The sequence below is a fragment of the Cyclopterus lumpus genome, chromosome 7 (genome assembly GCF_009769545.1).
Source record: "Cyclopterus lumpus isolate fCycLum1 chromosome 7, fCycLum1.pri, whole genome shotgun sequence".
NCBI lineage: Eukaryota > Metazoa > Chordata > Actinopteri > Perciformes > Cyclopteridae > Cyclopterus > Cyclopterus lumpus.
Window position 1 is genome coordinate 25,188,427 of NC_046972.1, and position 10,000 is coordinate 25,198,426.

The 10,000-nt window shown below is 46.5% G+C and overlaps 1 protein-coding gene across 1 annotated transcript in view; it reads left to right on the plus strand.

Annotated features, from left to right (window-relative positions):
• gpr37l1b (G protein-coupled receptor 37 like 1b) overlaps positions 1–3,108 on the plus strand; it is an 8,160-nt gene extending 5,052 nt beyond the window's left edge. Inside the window, exons 2-4 of the mRNA XM_034536369.1 lie at positions 1–92; positions 1,279–1,650; positions 2,324–3,108. The exon at positions 1–92 is cut by the window's left edge and continues 241 nt beyond it. Of these exons, the coding sequence (XP_034392260.1) occupies positions 1–92; positions 1,279–1,650; positions 2,324–2,497 (638 nt within the window). The 3' untranslated portion in view covers positions 2,498–3,108. The remainder of the gene's footprint in view (positions 93–1,278; positions 1,651–2,323) is intronic.
• The last annotated feature ends 6,892 nt before the right edge of the window (positions 3,109–10,000 follow it).

The following is a 10,000-nucleotide window of genomic DNA, read 5'->3' on the forward strand; positions in this document are numbered from 1 at the left end:
GGCTGGTGGACTCCTGCAGCGTCACCCCGTCCTCGCCCCTGTCCCTCCACCTGCCCGACTCCCTGCACTCGCTGCTGCTCCGGTACCACCAGGTGAGTGATGAACGGAGCTGAAAGGTGATCAAACCACATTGAGAATAGATGTTTGGGAAAAAAATAGATTTAGTCACATGACGGATCAGCTGTTTCTGCTGTGTATATACACATATATATTATATATACATATATAGATATATGTGTATATATAATATATATATGTATGTATATAGACATATATATTATATATACATATATATATATATGTATATACACATATATATATATATATATATATATTTATATATATATATATATATATGTATATACACATATATATTATATATACATATATAGATATATGTGTATATATAATATATATATATATATGTATGTATATAGACATATATATTATATATACATATATATATATATGTATATACACATATATATATATATATTTTTATATATATATATATTTTTATATATATATATATATATGTATATACACATATATATTATATATATAAATATAAATATATGTGTATATATAATATATATATATATATATATGTATGTATATAGACATATATATTATATATACATATATATATATATATGTATATACACATATATATATATATATATGTATATACACATATATATTATATATACATATATAGATATATGTGTATATATAATATATATATATATATATATGTATGTGTATAGACATATATATTATATATACATATATATATATATGTATATACACATATATATATATATATATATTTATATATATATATATGTATATACACATATATATTATATATACATATATAGATATATGTGTATATATAATATATATATATATATATATACGTATAAATATATATTCTTCTACAACGCCGACTTCAGACCAAATTACGATTTTGTGCTCAAAACCAGTCGATGTCGATGTAAACGCATCACATCCCATTTCATGTTTGATTGAAACGCTGCTACATGCTCACTAATATTCCACAATTACTTTAAATACCTTAATATTGTGATATGTTTCATGTCAACACGATATTCTGTTTTTACTGCACTTCAAGGTTATTTTTGGGAACTTCTTTCTAAAGCTCATTTCAGATTGAAATGTTTATCGTCGGCTCAGCGAGAGAAGAACGTTATGAAATGAAATATTTCATGGTTCAAAGTACTTCACGAGTAATCAGATCACTGGCCTCCGTTTCAGGGCCGGATGTGGTGGTGCTTCGGCTGCTACTTCTGCCTGCCCATCCTCTTCACCGTGCTCTGCCAAATGGCCACCCGCAACGTCAACAGCGACTCTAGCTCCGCCCAGAAGCAGCGCGGCCACGACGACCGCTCCTCCAATCAGAAGCGGCAGCAGCACCAGGCGGTGGAGCGGCAGCTGAACTGCACGCTGCTGGCGCTGGCCGTGGTGTACGGCGTCTGCGCGCTGCCAGAACACGTCTGCAACATCACGCTGGCCTACACCAGCATCAGCATCTCCGAGGACACGGCCGCCACGCTGGCGCTGCTGCATCACTTCCTGCTGTTCTTCAAGTCCTCGGTGACGCCGGTGCTGCTGCTGTGTCTGTGTAAGGTAGGTCAGGCAGAAGCACCAAGAATGGTTGTATAGAAGTCTATGCTTCATGTGTTAAAGCTGCATTCTCTCTCCTGACAACCAGGGGGCGACTCCTCTGGTTGTATAGAAGTCTATGCTTCATGTGTTAAAGCTGCATTCTCTCTCCTGACAACCAGGGGGCGACTCCTCTGGTTGTATAGAAGTCTATGCTTCATGTGTTGAAGCTGCATTCTATCTCCTGACCACCAGGGGGCGACTCCTCTGGTTGTATAGAAGTCTATGCTTCATGTGTTAAAGCTGCATTCTCTCGCCTGACCACCAGGGGGCGACTCCTCTGGTTGTATAGAAGTCTATGCTTCATGTGTTAAAGCTGCATTCTCTCTCCTCACCACCAGGGGGCGACTCCTCTGGTTGTATAGAAGGCTATGCTTCATGTGTTAAAGCTGCATTCTCTCTCCTCACCACCAGGGGGCGACTCCTCTGGTTGTATAGAAGGCTATGCTTCATGTGTTAAAGCTGCACTCTCTCTCCTCACCACCAGGGGGCGACTCCTCTGGTTGTATAGAAGTCTATGCTTCATGTGTTAAAGCTGCATTCTCTCTCCTCACCACCAGGGGGCGACTCCTCTGGTTGTATAGAAGTCTATAGAATCAGTCTTCTCACCACTGACCTGCATGTCGTCATGTTTCAGGCTCTCGGTCAGGCCTTCATGGACTGCTGCTGCTGCTGCTGTCAGGAGTGTCAGCCAACCAGCGCCCAGGGATCACCAAGCTCCGCCCAGGTCAAACTGAAGGCAGCCAATGAGGCGTCCATCTTCTTCGATAAGGCTAAAGACACGTCGGCCATCTTGTCCATCACGAGCTAGAGCCACTGGTCCCTCTTTATCCATCAATCCATCTCCTCCTCCTCTTTTTTTACGGTTTCTCTTCCATCATTAGTTTTCGTTAACCCAACAGTTTCCTCTCTCCTCAACCGTCATCTTTTCTTCCTCCTCCTCTTCCAGTTTCCATTTGTATGATATTCCTCTATGGACACAGTGTTTCTCCCTCCAGCTTCCTGTCTGTGCAGGAAGTGAAGTTTAATCTGTAGTGATGGTAGAAAAGTTGCTGTTCTTGCACAACCAGCTGTTTCAGGACTCTTCCCTCCGACGTTGATGTGAAGCTCACGGATGTTTCAGACGCCGAGGACGCTGAAATAAAACAGGAGTAGAACGGACTTTGGGCAGTTTGATCGGCACAGAATAAAATGACGATGGTGGAACTAGCTAGCGTGCTAATTGGCCAGCTGTGAGCAAGTTAACAAGCTAGCATGCTAACTAGCCAGCTGTGAGCAAGTTAACAAGCTAGCGTGCTAACTAACCAGCTCGAGCTAGCGTGCTAATTCTACCAATGCGTTGATGCTACACTGGGACGAGAGGGACGATGAAGCGTGAGGTCCGTTGGAGATGAGCCGGTCCTGATCAGAATCAATCACAATGCATGCTGGGTAGATTTGTGTCCGACCCGCTCTGAGGTCAACGATGACCTGCCGAGAGCGAGGCTGCACGCCCCAGTGCATGATGGGAAATGCCTGGCTGTCTCCCCATCGGAGAGCTGATTGGCTCTTAGATTTGTCAGCAAGCACCACGTGTTGTAGAAAATTCATATTTCATGTGTAGTTGTAATACTTAACGCTCGATTGTTGAATATTAGTCTCATGTTTAATCTAAAGACTTATATTGTGTGGTTGATACTAATAATAAAGCTTATTTATATAACACACATCAAAACGAGTAGTGATGTATTTCACATAAAAAGAACAAATATATATTGTATATATATTTACGTTTTACTTCCATTGAATAACCACGACGACTCCGCAGATGGGAGGGAGGGAGGGAGGGAAGGAAGGGAGGGAGGGAGGGAAGGTAAGGACGGGAGGGAAGGAAGGGAGGTAATGAAGGGAGGGAGTGAGGGAAGGAAGGGAGGGGAGGAAGGAAGGGAGTTGTTTGAACAGGACCCGGACCGTCTCGGTCTCTATATACAGGAAGTGTGTAGAAAGTTGTATTAATATAAACAATATTAATCTATTAAGCTAGAACTTGTAATGCTATAATCACACCTCTATGAAGTGAGTTGTTTTACGTCACACGGTTGTTCATGTAACGTTCAGTGTCACGATGTTAAATCGTATAAACGTGCGCTGGAGGCTCTGAATCCATCGACGAGCTTCACCTGAACCAGCAGATGTTCATAAACATCTTAAAACATTTTAGACCTCATTTAACGGCTTTGTGTTAAAGTGTAGGAAAAGGTTTTATCATCTTTCATGATTGTATTCATCATAATGAGAAATAAACCTTTTGGTTTAAATTCATCGTATTGTTAATAATCTTAACCCTAAAAAGGAACATTTTATTAATGTGCCCTATATATATGGGTCCTTTTAAATCAAAACTTTACTTTACTAGGAATATTAATTTATATGTGTTGGACAGCACTTTGACAGTGATCACGTTGTTAACTGGACCGAAGAAAGAAGCCGGTTGAACTCCTCCTGGTGCCTTTGAGGTCAGTGTTCTCTTAACTCTTCTTTGTCAATAAAGTTGTGTCCTTTAAACTGAGAAAGAGTAATTCACTCTAAAAAGATTTGGTTCTTTGATTAAAAAAGTAAAAAGGGGCGAGAAGCACATGGACATAAAAACTACGGCTCCCAGGGTGCACTTGGGCAAGAGACATCCAACTGGTCCAGCATCGAAGGAGAAGGCTGCACTAAACAAGCTGTGATATCATCGGCAAATTATCCTTCACATCCCCTAACTGACCTTTGACCTGATGACATCATAGAACAGAGGAGGCGTTTCAGTTTCCTGTTGGAGGACTTTCCCTCAGCAGAGCTGCTGAGCTGCATATCAATGACCTCACTACTGTCCCGTCGCCGTGGATACCAACCCAAATTCACTGTCTCACTCACACACACACACACACACACGCACACACACACACACACAGACTTGTTAATATTGAAACTCACTCTTTTCGAGTCGATGTGAGTCTCTCGCCTCCATCTTTAGAGACAAAGGAGCGAGAGACAGAGACAGAGACAGAGAGACAGACAGATCGAGAGAGAGAGAGAGAGACAGAGAAAGAGAGACAGACAGATCGAGAGAGAGAGACAGACAGATCGAGAGAGAGAGAGACAGACAGATCGAGAGAGAGAGAGACAGAGAGATCGAGAGAGAGAGAGAGAGACAGACAGATCGAGAGAGAGAGAGACAGACAGATCGAGAGAGACAGAGACAGACAGATCGAAAGAGAGAAAGACAGATCGAAAAAGAGAGAAAGACAGATCGAGAGAGAGAGATAGAGACAGACAGATCGAGAGAGAGAGACAGAGAGACAGACAGATCGAGAGAGATAGAAAGACAGACAGACATACAGAGCGAGAGAGACAGACAGATCGAGATAGAGACAGACAGATCGAGATAGAGACAGACAGATCGAGAGAGAAAGACAGAGAGATAGAGAGACAGACAGACAGAGAGATTTTTAGAAAACCTTTATTTTACATAAAAAAACGAACAAACAAACAGCACATTGCACTTACTTCAAAACTAAATCAAACAACAAAAACAACCAAAAACAACAAACGCAACGCTTCTGTCCGCTGGTGGTCCTGAGACCCCATTTTAAATCCATCTTTTCAGTCCAGGTTTCTCCTCCTGGGCTGAGTCGCTCCTCAGGGTTGCGCCTGAGGGTCACTCCTCAGGGCTGCTCCTCAGGGCTGCTCCTCTGGGCTGCTCCTCTGGGCTGCTCCTCTGGAGTCGCTCCTCTGGGCTGCTCCTCTGGGCTGCTCCTCCGGGCTGCTCCTCTGGGCTGCTCCTCCGGGCTGCTCCTCCGGATCTCCGGCCTCCTGTGCTTGGCTGTCAGCCTCCTCCTTCAGCCCTTTATTCACCACCGTACTGATCTTCTGAAGCCTATAGATCTCCTGGCGTGTAAAACCCTCTCTTTGTCTTGTTCTTCATGTGAAGCCGGATAGATTTAATAAGTTTTGGTAGATCGGTGAAGTGCTTCTCCACTTCACACTTCCTATTTTTTGTGTCCTTGAGGAACCATTTCAGCCTGGCCAGACTATATTCCCTCAGAGAGTCACTTTCATCAGAGGACCCACTCTCTGCCACAGAGTCGTCGTCCATACTGGACTCAGACTCATACCCTTTGCCCTTCCTCGTCCCCCCTGGCCTTCCTCTTCAGAGGATGAAGCTTCTCCTCACCCTCCTCCATCTCCACCTCACTTTCTCCTACCATGACCTGCCCACACTTTTCATTCCCTCCTCCTTCCTGCCCCCTACCCACCTCCACCTGTCCTCCAGTGCACCCCTGGCTGTCCTCCTGAATATCTGCCCCCCCCTGGGCCGCCCCTGCCCCCTCTTCTTCCACCTGCCCTCTCCCCCTCCATTTCCTGGGCCACCTCAGCCCCTTCTTCTTCCTCTTCCTCCTGCTGCTGCCCCACCTCTGCCCCCTCTGTGTTCACCTGCTTCCCCCCACTTTCCCCGCTCTGTGGTCACCTGCTTCACCCCACCTGCCTCCTCCTGTTGCTGCTCCCGACCTCCCTCCGTGTCCTCTCCATCTTTGGGGTCCCCCCTGGTGTCGTCCTGTCCACCAGCCTTCCTCCGAGGACAGGCCCTGCTCTGATGTCCTTCCCTCCCACAGTTAAAACACTTCATACTGTCAGTTTTTGCATAGATGATAAAAAGAGAGTTATCAGCTCTCACCGTGAAAGTGATGTCCAAGTCCTCGCTCCTGCCATGAAGCAGCATGAAGCATTGCCTCCTGTGTGACACCACGTGTTTCAATAGTGGAGAGCTACTCCCAGAGGACATCTTCCTCACCTGGGACGTGACCCTCCCGTGCTTCGACAGCTCCCCCACCAGTACCTCGTCCTTCACGAACGGCGCCACGTTCGCCACCGTCACCGCCGCCGTGACCAGGGGAGAGACGGGGACGTGTTGAACACCACGACCCCGCTCTCCACCACCGTGTTGACCTTGCTGATGCTGTCCAGGAACAAGACCACAGCCTTGTTCATCCGGGCAGCGGACTTCACGCTGCTGTAGCCCACCACCTCCCCCACCGGCAGGCTGCAGTCCTCCACCGTGCACGAGAATACCGGCATAAGCCGAATCCCGTGCCTGCGTGTAAGCCAGCTCAAGTCCATTTTTGCGTGCTAACTCCGCTAGCCCGCCGCTAGCTCTCCGCTAGCCCGCCGTTAGCACGTCGCTAGCGCGCGCCGGCGGCTCGCAAGCACCCACACTCAACCCACCAAACCCCCCTCGTGCACACAGTACCCCACTCAACACCGACACATACACTGATCTACACTCACGAGACACACGGGAAAAAACACCGTCAACTCCGAACATGACGCTCTCCGCTCCCAACCTCCGACCTCACGCTCAGACAGAGAGAGAGAGAGAGAGAGAGAGAGGGAGGGAGAGAGAGAGAGAGAGGGAGTGAGGGGGAGAGAGAGAGAGAGAGATCGAAAGAGAGAGAGACAGACAGACAGATCGAGAGAGAGAGACAGACAGATCGAAAGAGAGAAAGACAGATCGAGAGAGAGATAGAGACAGACAGATCGAGAGAGAGCGACAGAGAGAGACAGACAGATCGAGAGAGAGACAGACAGATCGAGAGAGAGAGATAGAGACAGACAGATCGAGAGAGAGAGACAGACAGATCGAGAGAGATAGAGACAGACAGATCGAGAGAGAGCGACAGAGAGAGACAGACAGATCGAGAGAGAGACAGACAGATCGAGAGAGAGAGATAAAGACAGACAGATCGAGAGAGAGACAGAGAGAGAGAGACAGACAGATTGAGAGAGAGATAGAGAGAGATTTTGATTTTTAGTCATTTTTAGTTATTTTACATAAAAAATAAAAAAAACAGAACATTGCAATCACATCAAAACAAAACAACAAAAACAACAAACTCAACGCTTCTGTCCACCAGTGGTCCTGAGACCCCATTTCAATGTCATAGCTTCTGTAACAGTTTCTCCTCCTCTAGGATGAGTCGCTCCTTTAGGTCGCTCCTCCGGGTCGCTCCTCCGGGTCGCTCCTCCGGGTCGCTCCTCCGGGTCGCTCCTCCGGGTCGCTCCTCCGGGTCGCTCCTCCGGGTCGCTCCTCCGGGCCGCTCCTCCGGGCTGCTCCTCCGGGCTGCTCCTCGGATCTCCGGCCTCCTGTGCTTGGCTGTCAGCCTCCTCCTTCAGCCCTTTATTCACCACTGTCCTGATCTTCTGAAGCCTATAGATCTCCTGGCGTGTAAAACCCTCTCTTCGTCTTGTTCTTCATGTGAAGCCGGATAGATTTAATCAGTTTTGGCAGATCAGACCTGCCCACACTTTTCATTTCCTCCTCCTTCCTGCCCCCTACCCACCTCCACCTGTCCTCCAGTGCACCCCTGGCTGTCCTCCTGAATATCTGCTCCCCCCTGCCCCTTCTTCTTCCACCTGCAGTACTACACCTGCCCTCTACCCCTCCATTTCCTGGGCCACCACTGCCCCTTCTTCTTCCTCTTCCTCCTCCTGCTGACCCATCTCAGCCCCTTCTTCCTCTTCCTCCTCCTGCTGACCCATCTCAGCCCCTTCTTCCTCTTCCTCCTCCTGCTGACCCATCTCAGCCCCTTCCTCTTCTTCTTCCTCCCGCTGCCCCACCTCTGCCCCTTCTTCTTCTTTCTCCTCCTCCTCCTCCTGCTGACCCACCTCTGCCCTTCTTCTTCCTCCTCCTGCTGACCCACCTCAGCCCCTTCTGTGTTCACCTGCTTTACCCCACTTCCCCCCTCCGTGATCTTAACTTTAGCTTGATGCTAGCATAAAGTTAGCTTTGTGCTAGCATTCCATTAGCTTGATGCTAGCATAACATTAGCTTGATGCCAGAATAACGTTAGCTTGATGCCAGCATAGAGTTAGCTTGATGCTAGCATAACAACAGCCTGACTTCAAACTCTAAACAGATCTGGTATCAGAAGGCAAAAGAAGCATGTGGACATAAAGACCTGCACTACGACTCCCAGGGTGCACTTGGGCAATGGAGTCGTTGATTTGTGGCCGTTTTGAAGCCCTCGAGTTCAGCGATTTTTTTTTTTTTAACCAGTAAACAGGAAGTGACCATATTAGGACTGAGGAGGAGTGACGTAGAGACGCCGTATACGTCTCTGGTGTCGACCTGGTTGTATAGAAGTCTCCTTCTCTCTTGATATATTAAACCTACTTCCTGTTCATTGGCTTCTGACTGTTCAATACGTGGAAACGTGAGGTTAGTGGGAAAACTAACAACTTTAAAAGCTTCTAAAATATAATTTAAATGTGATTTAATTATTTTTGGAAACGGCAGATTGATGGAGGAACAGAGTTTCAGGAGGTGATGATGTCGTCCTCATTAGTAGTGATGAGAGATCCCCCCCCATACAAACGACCGAACAGACCGCCTCTGTTCACTAATGAAGCCACACACACACACACACACACACACACACACACACACACACACACACACACACACAGACACACACACACACACACACTCAGGGGCGACTAGACCTCCATTGGTCACACAAGCCTCTCTGGGACAGACTGGACGGGAACCAACTACAGGCTGAAGTTACGCAACCTCGGAGGTCACAGGATCGAGTCCCACATCGATTGTTCAACGTCTCACTAACTTTTTACTTCTCACAACCAGTGAACAGGAAGTGATCATATCAGGTGTCAAACTGTCAATCACCTTGTAGACCTAAAGCATCCCCTGCTTTATGGTCTGTTTGACTCTAAATGACCATAATTTACTAAATGAACATCATTCTGTATTGAAGAAGACTTGAAACTAGAGATTGAGACCAAAAACTAATGTTTACAATGTTTACTGAGGGAATACATCAAGAGAAGTAGAGTCATTTATATAGACTTCTATACAACCAGAGGAGTCGCCCCCTGGTGGTCAGTAGAGAGAATGCAGCTTTAACACATGAAGCATAGACTTCTATACAACCAGAGGAGTCGCCCCCTGGTGGTCAGGAGAGAGAATGCAGCTTTAACACATGAAGCATAGACTTCTATACAACCAGAGGAGTCACCCCCTGGTGGTCAGGAGAGAGAATGCAGCTTTAACACATGAAGCATAGACTTCTATACAACCAGAGGAGTCGCCCCCTGGTGGTCAGGAGAGAGAATGCAGCTTTACCACATGAAGCATAGACTTCTATACAACCAGAGGAGTCGCCCCCTGGTGGTCAGGAGAGAGAATGCAGCTTTAATACATGAAGCATAGACTTCTATACAACCAGAGGAGTCGCCCCCTGGTGGTCAGGAGAGAGAATGCAGCTTTAACTCA